Source organism: Silurus aristotelis (assembly GCF_946808225.1).
Source record: "Silurus aristotelis genome assembly, chromosome: 2".
In the NCBI taxonomy this organism is placed as follows: Eukaryota; Metazoa; Chordata; class Actinopteri; order Siluriformes; family Siluridae; genus Silurus; species Silurus aristotelis.
In genome coordinates this window covers 31,596,473-31,613,305 of record NC_139575.1, presented here as the reverse complement: position 1 = coordinate 31,613,305, position 16,833 = coordinate 31,596,473, and the positions used below count along the sequence as shown (strand labels likewise).

General features: G+C 36.1%; 1 protein-coding gene across 19 annotated transcripts in view; it reads right to left on the bottom strand.

Annotated features, from left to right (window-relative positions):
• Nucleotides 1-16,491, bottom strand: part of lrrfip1b (leucine rich repeat (in FLII) interacting protein 1b) — a 47,957-nt gene extending 31,466 nt beyond the window's left edge. For 7 of the 19 annotated variants that reach the window (XM_083532975.1, XM_083532970.1, XM_083532971.1 and 4 more), the window contains exon 1: nt 15,838-16,490. In XM_083532975.1, coding sequence (XP_083389101.1) covers nt 15,838-15,927 — 90 coding nt within the window. In that variant the 5' untranslated portion in view covers nt 15,928-16,490. Of the gene's footprint in view, nt 1-15,837 lie in introns of all 19 variants that reach the window. The other 12 variants (XM_083532969.1, XM_083532963.1, XM_083532968.1 and 9 more) reach the window with 5 other exon arrangements.
• Between the last annotated feature and the right edge of the window lie 342 nt (nt 16,492-16,833).

Sequence of the window (16,833 nt, the reverse complement as noted above, 5' to 3'; positions counted from 1 at the left end):
ACACTAAGACACTGGTAATTTTACAGTAAGTTGCTGGCAACTGTGCTGCCAGTTCTTTACTGTTTTTTAACGGGAAAATTATTAACAGTGTACATAACCCTTTTAATATTTCCAAACATTTACAATCATAAAATATTTAGCACTAGTCCTGTTATTTGATTTAATTACATAATAAAGATGACTTTCTCAAAATAAATCAATGTGTTGTCCATACAATGATAAAAGTGATTCTGTCAAAGAATGGAATTGGGAAATTAAGTGTAATAACTGTATTAATAAATAAATAAATAAAAAAACAGCATTGACATGCAGCACTAGAATTATTTTTCTTTAAGCCACATCTGATGACCATCCTGTCAATGGCATGACCTGCATTGGCGGTCCCTCATACTTTTTGCTTGTTTAAGGCAGAAAAACAAGTACAGAAAAGGAAAGCAGACTATAAATCATAAGACAAAAGCATGTGAATGCAAAAAAGGCCTATTTATGGTTTAAATACTTTATCCCTTTTTTTCCACTGCAGGCCTTTGACGCCTTTTGGCTCAAATGAGCCCACTGTTACAGCATAGACGTCAAATTAATTCTTGGAAACAGACCATGCTCACATGGAAGCGTTAAAAATCCTGAGAAGACCTTGCAAGGCACTTACAAATAACATAACCAAAAGGGTAAATAGGTTTATAGGATTATGTCTCCATTAAGTGTAGCCAAGCTTGGGAGGCATGTTTTATATTTTTGGGCAAACCAAATGTCCCAACAAGGACATTTACCTAGTCCCTGCAAGACTTTTTTTTTCTTTTTTTTAGAAACTAGACCTTTTATTAAAAACAGAAAAAAAAATTAAACTAATATAAAAAAAAATTAAGTTAAATTTAGTTCTTATGGATATAGACACAGAATTACAAGTGTATATGTTTAACATTATAGGCTACCATCCATGTACTTTGATATTTACTGCTTAAGCTCCATCCCAATGCACTTAACAATACCACAAAAAAGAACAGCCACAAATTATATGGCATATTTTCATGTCCGTACTTGAAAATAAGATCCAGACCACACAGATGCTTTAAAGTCCCTGTGTAGTGCCTGGAGACAGCTTTATTTAGATGTGTTGAGAGAATTTCTACTGGAACCAGAACTCAGAACAGGACATATTGAGTGGCTCCTCCTATTTTTGAAACATCCAATAGCATTCATACCTCACAGCCTGAGCTAAGACAGCTAGTGCCATGGGCATGAGCCTGAGAAATAGCAATGCGCTTATGGAGCAGGCACAACTACCTCTTCTTTAAAGAGAATGAATTCAAGCCACACCCTTCTGAACCAGAAAAAAATTATGACCGATTCTTGCTGATATGATTTCTCTCCATCAATCGTGCGATTGTCATGTCAGGGCATTTTACATTTTAGAGAGCATTCGATTGGACAGAAAACCTGCTGAGAAGCAGAAGTGCAGAATGATATCATGAACATTGTTGATCCATTTTATATTGGTGGTAGAGTGAGATAAAATTCTTAATGCATACATATTTTAAATGCGAATACTTTAATTCAGACACTAGTTTATAGATAACATTTAGGCAAACATATTGCTACCTAAAGTCGCGATTTGTCACAGCTCAAAAGGTGTCACAGACCAGGTTCTTGTTCAGGGATACAGCTGGTCATACATGTGCTGCAGATAGAGATAGATAAAACATTTGCATCTGTGGATAGATATCTAGCTATATAAGCTATGTTTTGGAGTTTCTTGCCTTTTGAAGGGACTGCTCTGAATATAGGCTGAAAATCACTGAAGTCACAGACATGCAGACTATCAGAGTGTCCGAGAGGTGTTATGAGGTTTATGAAAATCAGTGCATTCTATACCCAAAACAACCAATCCACTAGTTTCGGTAATGCACCTCAAATACAAATATTTAGTATTTATATATAGTATTTATATATAGTACAAATTTACAGAAATGTTCACATACAAGGTAGTAGGGACATTAACTGTACAAGCTACATGATGTGTTGTATGTCATTATGTATAGATGTATGGTAACAATTTCTTAAATCGATACTCTAATTAGATCAAGCTTTGTACAATTTGGCCCTGGTTTACTGAAAGAAAAGACACTAGTTTTCTGTGCAAGTTGTGTTGTGTGGGATTAACAAAGTGTAGTTGCATGAATTTCTATTAAAAAGCAAATGATACAGGCACATCCAGTATAACAGATTAAAAGAAAAATAAAATAGCAAAATGCCTTCATGGAACATGTTGATTAATATCTATGTTTAAATGCTGGGGGGTCAGGGGGGAGAGGTCTATCTTAATGGAAATTTTCAACAATATGCATAATAAAACTTAATATAAATGGTGCTGGCAGTGACTGATATGTTAATGATAATAAATGTCTTCTATATTAGCAGATGTCTTTCTGGCTGACATGATCATAAGTTCAACAAATTCTGACACCCAACACACCAAAAGTGCAGCATATGAGCAACACATGACTTCTCTTTCCCTTCCCTCTGTCCTTCTTAATCCTTAGCCTAAAATACACTCCTCCTAATTAGGAAATTCAGTAATGAGGCCACATTTCTACCCTCAAATAGCCTTTATATCATCTCAGTGAAAGAATTTGTTTTACCATGGAAATTTGTAATAAGCTCCTTGTTCCTCAGGGACAAATTAAGCAGTGTGAGCTCAGCAAGTGATTGTTTTTGTAGCTCTTTGTGCACAAGGTTGGCTCTGGAAACTCTTAGCACTGAAACATTCCAAAGGAAAGAAGTTTAAAATCTTAGACGGATCCAGTTTGTTTGATTTATACACTTTACCTTAAAAAGAATAGCCAATAGCACTTTGTGAATGATAGTGAACTATTTTTAGCTGTGCATTGTAACCTGCATTGTTTTTCCAGTGTGACAATGTCAAACATACATTCGAAATGATAAAGAAAACACTCTTAGCGCAGCTGGGAACATCCTTTTTTAAATGCTAGTGTAGCAGAACTGTGTTGATGGGTAAATGGGCAAAAAAAGTTTCTGGCTTAAACTATAAAGCCTTTTTCTTTGTGATCAGTTTGTAGAAAAAATAAAGCACAGCAACCCAAATGTTGATCAGTCACTGACCAGTAACCCTGTGTCCAAAAAAAAAAAAAATTTAAATACACAGTTGTCCCACTAGAACTGGAACACCTTGAGTTCACCACAATTTTCTGGCAAAATGTATTATTTCTTATCCTTTCCTGACACAAATTTCCTTTTAAACTGCAATAAATCATCTCCAAGACAGAAAGGACCATTGGCATTAGTATAGTGTTAAAATCAAAACCCATTTTCCTCATTCAACAGTGATCGCTCATTTTTACTCAAATAAAACTTTCTTTTCGGCTTCTCCCGTTAGGGGTCGCCACAGCGGATCCTCCACACGTTTGATTTGGCACATGTTTTACGCTGGATGCCCTTCCTAACGCAACCCTCCCCAATTTATATCCGGGCTTGGGACCGGCACTAAGAGTGGCTGGGGATGGTTCCCTGACCGGGAATCGAACCCGGGTCGCAGCGGTGGGAGCGCTGCATCTTAACCACTAGACCACCAGGGGACCTGCTCATTTTTTACTCAAATACACTCCAGATATTTTTATGGCCGCATATAATGGAACCCAGATATCAGGATATGCACTGATGTGCAAAACCATAGCAAAAGAAAAACCAAAGTGGACCAAGCTTAAAAATAACACCATCAAAGGGGATACACACTAGAAGTTGTGCCTGGGATTTTTTTCCTCTCTCCCGCCCAGTCCCAAAGGATTTCTGACCAATCCTGCCTACTCCCACAGAATGTTTGACCAACTCCACCAAGTCCCACAGTTTTTGTTTGTTTATAGTCCCACCAGTGTTATATTAGTGGTAGTATGTGGCTTAGTTGGTGTCCCCAAATATAAAAATAAATGTTTAAAACTACTGTGACACATCTTATATGCTCCACTGTTAATCGACGTAGTCATTCTTTTCCCATGAGCTTTATCTGTGACTGCCCACTTCCAGCCAATACCATAAAAATCAGATTCTTTTTTAAAGCTGATCACAAAGCCAATCCCACTCGTCTAGTACAATACTTAGAAACATGGTATATATTTTTTTATTTATTCACCCGCTCTATTTTCATCAATAAGGACCACCTGTAAGGTACCCTGTATAGCACACCAATCCATAGCAAGGCACCATGCACATACACACATTCACACACACACTCACACCTAGGGGCAATTTAGCATTGTCAGTCCACATACTGTACCAGCATGCTTTTGAGAGGTGGGAAAAAAACAATACACATGGAGAACATCGCACCCCTCTGCACACTGTTGCCTTTACAACTTCTGCTTGTGTGTTTAATGTTTATTACTTCGTTTCATCAGCTCAGCTGTAGCTAGACACAAGCAATTTTTTATTATTGTTTTCCACCATGGAGTAGTTTATCCTCTGCATATTCTGTTGGTGAGGAAACTGGTGGTTTACACCATTAATTTCAATATAGCATGACCTGGCCAATTTGATTATTCGCTCCGAGTCTAGCTGGTGACAACATTTTTTTCAACTTTCTTTAAGCTAAGTGTTTAGCTTACTAATGCTATGTAGCATCAGGCTAGCTAGTTAAAAAAATGGATTAGAAATCACTTCACAGCAAAACTGTCCAAGATCTGTGGTAAAAAAAAAAAAAGTTTGAAAGATATGCGTGCATTGATCAAGCTAGGCATTTTAGCATAATAAAGAAATGGCACAGCCACAATTATCATTATATAACTCCTATAAAATGCTATACAAGTAATCTGAACTGGCAACAACAAACAAACAAACCCTGCTTGAAATGTACATACATTCATACATAATTGTTTTTTTATTCACTAACATTGGACTGGGTTGGGTTTAACATTTCACTTCAGCCAGACACTAAAGTGCATTAGAGACATTTTTCACTTTTTAACCCTTGTTATGACTTTACAAGCTATGAGCTTACACACAATTGTTTACTACTGTCTGTACTTGTTTATGTCCAAAGTGACCTAAATAGTATATGTATATGGCGTTTGGGCCACGGACTGTGTGGAAAGTCTATATAATTATTAGTAGCATACACTAAGGCTGCAAAAAGTTTCTGCTAGGCCAGAAAAGGACTAGATCATCACATACACACTCAGGCACCCCACATAAAATCCAGTGTAATCCACTGTTAAAATGCTTTAAAGACCTATAATACATCACTCCCTTAATACCTCCATTTACTAAGTTCTAAGCAGCAGCTTATGGCTTTATCCTGCTAACCCCTAATTTTATGGACACACACGCATGCGCAGCACACACACAGGACCACAGAACTACTCCATGTGACCACGTAGACAACTAGATGAACATAGCTATATATGGCTAGTAAGAACAACGGCTTTAAAGGCTTCTGTTCTAACCATAACAAACGAATGGAAAACTACATTAGGAACATACAGTATAATGTACCAGATAAAAAGCCGACCTGCTAACATGTACATTGTACTTTATAGTTTTTAATAGACTGGCAGTCAGCACAGGATGTTAACGCTGTCTAGAAGTTTAATGATCCAGGCTAGTGGGGAGAGACTTGGCAAACATCTGCTACAGTGGAGCCAGGCTCATGAGCCTTTTCTTCGACTCCCTCTGGCATTTATTCTTTGCCCAACGCAGACCTGCCTGACCACTTCCTATTTGCCAGCCAATACCACCACGCCTATTCCTCCTCTTGTGTAAAGTAAAAAAAAAATAACTCCCATAATGCCTTGCTCTATCAGACACGTGCCAGTTTTGGCTGATTGTTTTCAGCCACACGAGTCACAAGTCAGAGAATGAGAGAGAGCGCCAAGAGGTGGGACAAGCAATGAATGTGAATTTGGTCAAATGTTCCACTGAGCTCAACATGTGTGACTAAGACAAATGTTAAATTAAGAAAATGAAACACTCCTACTTCTGTTTCTGTACAGCCACAGCATTAACCCACAACTGCAAAAGTTGCAATTCATATGAGCCAAGTTTGTTTGAAAATGCACATTCTCATGCACTTTATTTATGTATAATTCCTGAACTGGAATTCTTATATAAATGAACACAGAACCCTTTCACACTAAAGAGTAACTCTGACTACCACAACGTAAAAAGATTTGGTGTCACAAAGTGGAAAAGCTCAGCTGTAGTAAAGATCGTTCTCAGCAGGAATGGAAAAATAATATAGTAACTGCACTTTATTAGTGTACTCAAGTACTGTTTTGAAAGATTTGTAGCTTTCCAAGTAGCATGCTTTTTTTCATATTGACTTACTATAATTTAAAACTATGTGCCTAAAATTCTTAAAAATGTTAAAGATCTAAAAATCTTATTCACATAAATGTCAAATAAAACACAACTACATGAATTTGTCTTTAATACAAGGCTACAAAGTGTTAAAAAGAGAATTATCTTTATGTTTGGTAAAAAATATTTCGTTAGCATTTCAGGTTTAACCACCGTAACATTCCTTCTGTAATGAAAAATCAGTTTTAATCAGTTAATAATCAGTTACTTTTACTTCTAGATTTTTAAGTATTTTCAAATATATATATTTATTACTTTCAAAAAGTATCCACACTTTGACTATCAATTCATTTTTATTTGTATAGCGCTTTTAACAATGAACATGGTCTCAAAGCAGCTTGAAACAGAGAATGTGGTGATAAAAATGAATAAGATGTTCTTTATAAGTGTATATTTGTCCCTGAGCATGCTGGTGGCGACTGACTAAAGTTCAATTCCTCTGTATTTAAAACTCCAATCCATTCCAATGGACACCAACCACGCTCCTGTGGTTTCACTGCAGCTCAGAGGATGTAATTAACTCTAGCTTTCTATATAATTCTATATTCACAAGCATGTACACTATATGAACAAAAGTACTGGGACATCTGACATTTCCAGCTATTTGTGGTTCTTCCCCAAACTGTGATCAAAAGTTGGAGTTGTATAGGATGCCTTTCGATGCAGTAGCATTAAGATATTTAGTTCCCCTGAACAGGAAGAACCAAACCTGTTCCAATAGGACAATGCACCTGTGCACAAAGCCAGCTCCATGAATATATGATTTCATAGGTTGGAGTGAAAGATCTTGAGGCCCCTACCTGAGGGGACCTAGGAATCTTTGGGATGAATTAGAATACTGACTACACACTAGACATTCTCACCCTATATCAGTACCAGACTTAATAATCTTGTGGCTGAATGAATACAAATCTCCAAAGCATACTCCAAAATCTAATCCAACTCTTCCCAGAACAGTGGAAGTTCTTATAACAGCAAATGGGACCTAAAAAAATCATATACCAATCATATGGTCAGTTGTCCACTAGCTTTTGTCCATATAGTGTATCTCCTGTATAGAGAAGTATCTTAAAGCACCAAGTATTAAGGAATTGCCAAGTAGAAAGTGTTTGTGACTGAAGGGACAGGAGAATCAAATGAGCATATGACTGGAGTATCCAGTTTAGACTGTAGTATTCAGTTTAGACTGTAGTAGGGCTGCAACAACTAATCAAAAGACTCGCTAATAATCGATAATTAAATTCGTTGTCAACGCATGCCATTATAGATTAATTGGGCTGCTTAAGTTACGGGTTATAGTGATGCCAAGATAACAGAGCCGCTTGTGAAAAGGCGGAGAGTACAGATCAACTGGCAGCAGGAAAAAGTGTGCAGAAGTGTGCCATTTTATATTCAACTCAACAAAGAAGATTGTAACCTGCAAGTTATTGAAAAGCTGAACTTGTGTGAAATGAAAGTACCACAGTGATGCACAAGCACATGAAAAGAAAACACAGTAGTGTAACGAATGAAGGTGAAACATCAGCACAGTAAGCAGAAACTGTATAAATGGTATAGTTTAATGAAGTGCTAATGTGTAAACTGTTTGCTAACTTCTGGACAGTCACACTGGATCTGTTCTGTCGTGACTCACGAGCATCAGGTTGCGCAATTACCTCGCTCACGACATGGTGATGGATTCAATTAAACCAGTGCTAAACTAAACTAAAATCTAAAAGCAGCAAATAAAACGCTTGTGGTTTTCAGCTAATTCTTATGCATTTGTACACCAATGCGTATTTTTTCTTTCTTTCTTTTTTTTATTTTTTATCAAGCCTGTTAGCTTGCTGCGTTTCTCTATTCCATTCTCTTTTTTGGCATTTGTTTACTACAACAGTAACTTATCTGTTTTCAAACGTGATTTACAACGTTTAAATGCTTGTTTTCAATGTTTTTATATTTAATTTATGCAAATATTATTTAATTATTATACAACATCAAATTAATTATGTATTTTATATGCTTATATCTTTACAATAAAACAAAATGTCTGTGTATTCCTTTAACAGAAATTGTCAATGTTGTATTTATTTAATATCATTTTTTTTAATGTTCAATTATAATTAAATACAATACAAATGTTGATTTATACAAATTGCTTCACCTTGCATACTCAAATGCTTTTTGAACAGAAAGAAACAACCCAGCATGAGTGAATTTTTTAAAGGAGAAATCCCCCATGCCCTCCCCAACAAGCAGCTACTATAAGCTTTAAAATATTAACATTAAAGATAGTTAAACTCAATATTTGACTTTTGCATTTTATTTATTTTTTTAAGAAGTACAAGTTTAGACCTTGAATTAGGGTTTTATTTTTATAATAATAATCAAAACATCTAATTAATAAAAATATTTAATCCAGATAATCGATTTATGTGGGCGGGGGGAGAATCGTCCGATTAATCCAATTATTAAAATAATTGTAAGTTGCAGCCCCAGAATGTAGTGTATTTTGCAGAGATACCAGGGAATGCTGTGTCTAATTTTGCATGTTAACAAACGAAATAATCAGAATAGGGAGCCATAAATATGTAATTTACATATATCAGTCTTACAGGCATAAGCAAATCTATTAAAACGGCCCATCTGTGAGAAAAAAGATACAGAAAAATAATGAAATAATTTTTTTGCAAATGTAATTGCAATATTTATGTTTTACAGCGTCTGTCAAAAATTTGGAAAAGCCTAGTCATTTATTGTTTTTACAGACACGTGCATGTTTCTTTTGTTTATGTGCAACAAACATTCTATGATATAACAGTCATTTTATGTTTATTTTCAATGAAAAATCCTCCCTCAGCATAAACAACAGCTTTATACACTTTTGAAATCTGGATAATTAGTTTCTCCAAACATTCAGCTGAAATACATGCTTCTTTTAAAAATTGCCAAGGGTGTTTCTGATCTTTGCTTTAACCATTCATCCCAGAGCAGGTCAATAGGATTTAGGTGCGGTGACTGGGCAGACCATTTCATGACAGGTGACACTATAGCCCAGTGTTTGTTCTCTAAATAACGCTTACCGAGCGACTGTTAAATAACGAAGTTAGTTCCAATCAGCTGCAGTCCAGACAGAATTGCACAGCACATATGTATAAAGTTGTAGCTATGTGAATTCGGTATTTCTTTTACCCAGAATAAGTCTCCAACGCTCCTACTCCAAATCAACCCCAAGCCATTACACTTCCAGCTTCATGTTAAAATGTGGCCGTAACGCAGTCCAGTAACAACATCTCTCCTGTTTTCCTGTTCGGCTAGAGCCCATAATGTCAAAGTTGGTCTCATCTGTCCACAGAACTTTCTTCCAGGCATTCACTATCCAGTTCTTGAGTGTTTACCTAGTACGTTGCATGGGAAACAAATGAGAATACATTAATCACTCTCATCCCTGTATATATGGACCTCATACCTTATTTATCTACTGTTATCTATGGTAAATAGGCCACTTATGTACTTCTGGTTAGATGCTGACAGCATTTCATTGGCTCTGTAAATGTACCTTGTACAATGACAATGAAGTTGAATCAAATCTAATCAAATCTAATCTAATCTAATCTTATATGCATGCATCTCAAAACTGATAAAAGACTAGGTGTCTCCAATCTTTTCCATTCTTGTGTAGAACACAGGGCCACATAAATAGAAACATTCTTGACAGTAAGCTTTAGTTAATACAAAAATTGAACTGCCCGTTGGAAGGTTTTATGTACATTTATCTGTCCAGTGTGTATTGTATGATCATACACCAATAGCCAATCCCCTCTTAGGAAAGCATTGGCTAATCATATGAATCGTTATAAATTTGCCATGCCTTTAAAATACTTTTCTTATGTTAGTTACATCAAGTTACAGACACTAACAAACATTTCTTTTTACATTAAAGAAGGGCCACATAATTGCATATTTCAAGTGGAAAAAAATTGTGTTGAAGAGTATCTGTTAATTTATTATACCTGAGTTTAATTTATTATATAGGAGTTTATAACAACTACACATCTGTCACTCATTCCAGATCTACGTTTGTTTGAGATAAAAGAGGATTGTTCATTTTGTGTATCTCTAAATAAGGCACTGTACTCCAAAGTTAAACTATGAAGTTCTTACACAAAGTGCTTAAAGATACTCATGCTACAAATCAATAACAATAAATCTGTAACTATGGGGAAAAAATATTTGGACACTTGCAAATTGTTTCCACACGCATTGCTGCTCTTCTCTATGAGCTAAACACACACATTTGGAAGAAATCCTGCAGCTGGTCTCATCTGTCTGCAATGAAGTAAACATGGCTGAAGCGGGTTGTAAACTACTGAAGTTCCTGCTACCTCCAGCCATGTTCTGAATCTGCTACATAAGCCAAAGAGCCAAGTTCAGTATAAACACAGTAGAGTGAAAGTCTCTATGTTTACACAGATCATTTCTGATTGACCAGCCTGCATTAAATAGGCTGTGACAATAGAACAGAGTAAAAGAGAGATATTTAATTAGCATGTGTATGCAAGATCCTAACCAAGACACATGCCTAGCATAAACAGCATAAACTGGGAACCCTTGCATTTAAACTGAAATAAAATAGGCTTTATGTAGGGTAGTAAAAGAACTGAAGACGATAAAGAACCAGATGTGGCCACACCAATAAAGTTTTCCCTGCTTTATTTTAGGAAAGCTTATTCAATTCCTCTACTTCAACCCATGATTGCAACCCATGATTGTTATAATTTGAGGTGATAACAGTTTGCTTCCTGTTAGGCCATATCACATGTAACAGTAACAAAATGATATTGTTTATTCATTTATAGTTATTTGTAATGTTGTAGATTATAGCATTTTATAGAAATGCCCCATCAGCTCAACCCTCTCAGTCGAGCTACACATGGTTCTTGGGTACTAGTGATTATGTCCCTTTTTTCTTTCCAGACCTGCCTTATTCTTTATAACTCCCTACCTCTTCTACAGTCAAAACAGTCTAAAAATCCAATAAGTTACAGAGCAGGGTTAAACTTCAGCACAACGATGATAGATTTTAAACAATTTGCTACACTGGTGTTGGACTACAATTGGCATGAACGGTTTTGCATTCATTAGTAGACAGATGAAACCTCTACAATGATGGAACTATAATGAATGGACATTCAGTGTCACCCAGATGATGGTGAGTTCCCTTTTGAGTCTGGTTCCTCTCAAGGTTTTTTCCTCATACCATTTCAGTGATTTTATTCCCTTCCCATGGCACCACTGGTTTGCTCATTAGAAATTATTATAGATCATTAAAGAACTTATAGAGACTGACTTATTATTATTCATTTATATTCATAATCCCTTTAATTATCCAAAGCTGCTTTGGGACAATATCACGTGTTAAAAGTGCTATAGAAATAAAGTTTAATTGAATTGAATCAATAGCAAGTGTGAAGTTAATCTCGATTTGTAAATAATAATTTGGCAAATAAAAAAAATAATAAAAAAATGTTTTAATGAAAACTTCAAGTCAAATTTTTAACCAGTCGCATTGACTGTTGCCAAAGCAGAGCCATAACACCACAGGCAAAAAGGATTTGTAGTTTCACCCATGATATGCACATTTTGACTATGGACATTGGTGGAATTCTCTGACTGTAGAAAAAAGGGTCTAGATGAACAACTTGGTAGAAACTAAAGTGACAATAATAGAAGTAAGATGCAAGTTGTATGATATTTTTCACTTTTGACCATTAGGTGGCGCAGGAAAGAAATTTGTTGCAAAGCCTCAGGTCCTGTTTACGCCTACAAGTTGTATGTCAGTGTGCAAAGTCATTGCCGAGATGAAGCCTCACTTCCTGTTTGGCAGCTTCACTATCAGATTAATTTGCCCATTCCAAGCAAACCATTTGAATTATTTAAAATTAGCAAATAGTATCACTTTTTAGAAAATAGAAAATTCTAAATGGTGTAAATTGTAGTTATGCAGGTTATACAGGGATTTCTGGCTTTTAAATTATGGACACATGGTTAAAAGGTTTATGACCATTGCACACTTGCAACCTAGACCGACATTTGACCCCAGTAGTGGAGAGCATTGAAAAAGTGATCAGATTGTTCCTTAGACCCTTTTTAGTGAGTGTGCCACAAAACTTCACATTTATTTTTTTACCAGACTGTTTTATGGGTTGCAAGACAATATTACTATTACATTAAATGCTTTTATTTTGCACTGGAATTACAAGAATACTGAAACTAACAACAATATCCTTGTGTCAAAAATTATTTTGAGTGTGTATGTCACCAAATGCTTTCAGAAATTCATAGAGACATCTCTATATAAAAGAGCCTAAGATTCCTATATAAATTAATGAGCTTATTAAAAGGCATGCCATGTAAACACACACACACACACATATATATATATATATATATATATATATATATATATATATATATATATATATATATAAATAAATTGTGTGTGTGTGTGTGTGTGTGTGTGTGTGTGTGTGTGTTTGTGTGTGTAGCACACAGAGCTTGATCTTAAACTGCAGGGTTTCCCAAATGTCTCAATACATAACTCATGGCAAAAATTTCTTTTTTTTTCATAGTTAGTACATATTGCATATTTTTAAGAATGACTTTAAGAATGTTTTTGAAGAATGCACTGAAGCCGTCACAAAGCTGTGAACATGCAATTACATGCATTTCACCAGATGTGTTAACACAAGTTCATCATGAGTAGGAGATTCAACTCTGTGTTTATGAAGAAATAGTTTTACTTTCCCTATGTAGCCTATGTTAGACACTGTGTATTTACAATTATATTTACAACTTTTCTCATTTTTCTTTGGAAAACTTAAAAAACCTTGAGACTGTGAAAGAAAAGCTCTCCAAGATTGTTCACCTCACAAAAATGTGGCTTTATAGTATGTTTGTGTCACTGTGTGTCATTAGTCAATAAAAACCCCACCCTGAAACATAAATATTGCTCATATTCAAATTCTTTGAATGCCTTTAGCAATTTTGGTGTGAATGGTTGTGGGGTTAGTGTTGTATTTTGAATGTTCCCATGAGAAGTCAGAGGCTCTTTGTTTTGATAAAATCACAATTTGCATTGCTGTGCTGACTTTCTAAAACAGTTTCAATGATGTTAAAGAGGAGAGAAATCCAAACATAAAGTATCATGAGAATCATCTTGGGAAGTGGAAATGGGAAGTGGTAGATCAGAAGTCATCATGTCGGACTCCAGATCATGAGTAAATCCATGAGTTTAAATCTCAACAATACCAAGCTGCCACTGTTGGAACCTTCACCAACACCCTGAACTGTTTAGATGTACAAATGAGATCATTGTAAGTCACTCTGATTAAGGGTGCAATATGCCATGAATGTAACTGTACAAATCTTGGCTAGCTATCAGTTTTTTAGGATGTTGATTTTAGATTAGTACAGATTTGAAATTCTTCTGGACTGTTTGAGCAAAGTGTGAGAGTGTTAAACAAAATGAAGAACCAGTGCTGCTGCATCCCTCTGTTTTACAGAAATGAGGTAACCATTAAATCCTATGAACACAACCATCAGAAGGTAATTGAGGCAATGTGGTATTGTAAGAAATCAAAATCATTTAGGTTTATTCCAAGAGCGATGTGTTTAGACTTGAAAATCTCCACAGTGAAAACAAACTAAATTAGATCTGATATTACCAGTTAAACCAGTCTTACCAGTGTTCACTGAAACAAAAACACAGTCTCTATTAGTCATGGTAAGTTCCAAAAAGTTTGTATAGAAACCTGTAGCACACTTCAGCATTTTTGTTTTTGTTCCAAAACACAGCAACCTTCAGAACGTAAAATGTATATATGCACAGCTTCAACTAATACCTTAAAGCATTCCTTATTTAAATGTTTAGATTGGAAATGGTCACTAAAAGCAGAGACTATGAATCTATTAGGGGTTTTATTAGGACACCCAACACCAGAAGCCATTATTAATTCTTAGTCTCTTTTAATGCTTTGCATTTTCTTAGATGCTTTTCTTTTTCTTTATACCCCATTGCAGCCTGTTATAGATACTTAAATGTCAACTAAAGCAGAATATAGCAGACAAGTAGTAGGACAGCGTTGTCTAAGGCAAACAAATCCTTGTGTGGGTTTAGCACTGAGGAAATGCTTTCCAGATGTAGTCCATTAACTTTAAAGGTCACAGCATGGCAGGAGAATTATGTGCAAACATCAGCATGTTCCCATGTAAGAGCTAACTAGATGATGTAGGATACTACACATCAAAGATGCTGATAATCTAAAAAAAATCTTTCGTCCGGGGCATTGCTTTATTTTTGTTTAATAGATGTTAGCACCTTAATAGAAAGGTAAGAGAGTAGTCACATTATTTGTCACTCAACTTTACCATTGTACATTCTTTCAATTATTCAGTCAGCCAATAATGTAGCATATATAAAATCATGTAGACCCTGGTTTAATGATTTATGTATTTAATATCAGAATGGACAAAAATGTGATCACATTAACTTGGACCATATCATGGTTGTTGTTGCCAGATGGGCTTGTTTGAGATCTTTTGAGGTTTTCAAGAATGGTAACATTCATCAGCACTTCTATAGATGGACATTCATTGTTGATGAGAGAGGTTCCATCTGACAGGAAGCCAAAGGTATCTTTAATGGCCACTCTTTACAACCATGAACACAAAAGCATCTCAGAATGCATATGCTAAACCAAAAAGCAAATGGACTACAATATCAGAGCACATCAGGCTTTGATTTTCTTTTTTTAATTGGAATCAGTAGGTGAAGATCACTTCATAGTACAGCGAATGGTGACTTGTGAGAAATAGCATGAGATGACGTCACTAATCGTACCACTCTAATGAATTGAAAAGGACCTATACAAAAAAAAAAAAAAAAAAAAAAAAAAAAAAAAAAAACACCGGGTGTGACGCAGGAAACGTCTGACGTCAGCAGCCTGGCAGATTTTATGAAGAGCGACTCGATTCTTTTGCTGTCTGACGCCTCGTGAACACGACAAACCCTTTATTATGTGCAAGCATGTGGTTTACTCCGGGAGATCTGATTTAATAGGGGAAATCTCCCTAAAGGTCTCGTGGATCAGAAACAAACAGCGGCCTTTGATTCCATCTTGATTCCATCATTTTGTCTTGTTTTTTTTTTTTCCTTTGTTTTTTTTGTCATGCATCATTATAAAGCTGATCATACTGACTCCTAATGCCCATTCTGCCTATTAATATAAAATAAAACAATTGGGATCGTGCACTGAACTGGGTTTATATGTGAGGTATGGAAGCTGAGAGAGAACAAAAAGCTGCTGTGGATTTCTAAGGCATGAGAATGTGTTTAGTAGTAGGTGTTTTGAGATTTTGCGCAGGATGACGCTGCTCCACGTTACATCAAAACAACCTACGTGCCATTTCTACACGATAATCGGTACTTACCTCTCGAGCAATCTGGCTAAGAGCATCATCCTCCGCCGATACTTTCTCCCGATTCGGGATCCTTTTCCTCCCAGTCACCTGAGTTCCCATTGTTTTTTTGAAATCCTAGGCTGAGATTTGTAAATAGATCTAGATCTATCAAACACTAACCGGATTACAGTCCAGCAAAACTGTCAAATGTCCACTCCTTTAGCTATTCAAAAAGAAGTGTCCACACACACCGGCCCAATTTCCATGCAGTGAGATCCGAGAATGGTGATGGATCTTCCAGTAGATTCCACATAGCAGCCGCAGAAGGTGTTAATGAATCCTACAGGAGCATGTTGCTCCTTCTAATGCGCTTCGATTGTGTCACCCCCCCAACCAAAGCAAATCCACAACACACACAATAATGACAACTAATTCACTGCATTAAACATCCGCCATGCTGCTGACACTGTTTAAACCAGATCAGCAGATCCCGGCAAATGGCCTCCTGCTGTAAATCTGTTTCCGCTCAACGGCGTAAACATACACACGACTGAGGACAAAACTGCACACACACAAAAACAAAATAAAAGTGTCGTTTATTCCAAAGCCGGCACACCAAAGCGCCGAAGGACAAGCGAGCCGATGATGAGGTTGATACAGTAATAATAATGGGAATCAGTTCGTTCCGGGATTAGCAGCCAATCAGCTTTCAGTTCCAACTGCCGGATGGACCAATGAGGTTTATAAGACTCCTGCGGGGGCGGGGGGAGGGGGGAGTCTACAGAGCCACTGCCTTTACTCTGTAAAACTACATCAGCTTTCTAAAGCAAAATCTTATTTAAATACAAAGATAAATATTAATTACAGTTTAGTATGACTGTGTAGTTCAACATAATACTATAACAATGTGCTCTGTATGTCATCATTTTGTTTTAGATTTAAATATTCACTCCAAATTCATAATCAATAGTTTTAAATGTTCGTGGGAACATGAACATGAATGGATGAAAATAGGAATAAAGAGAA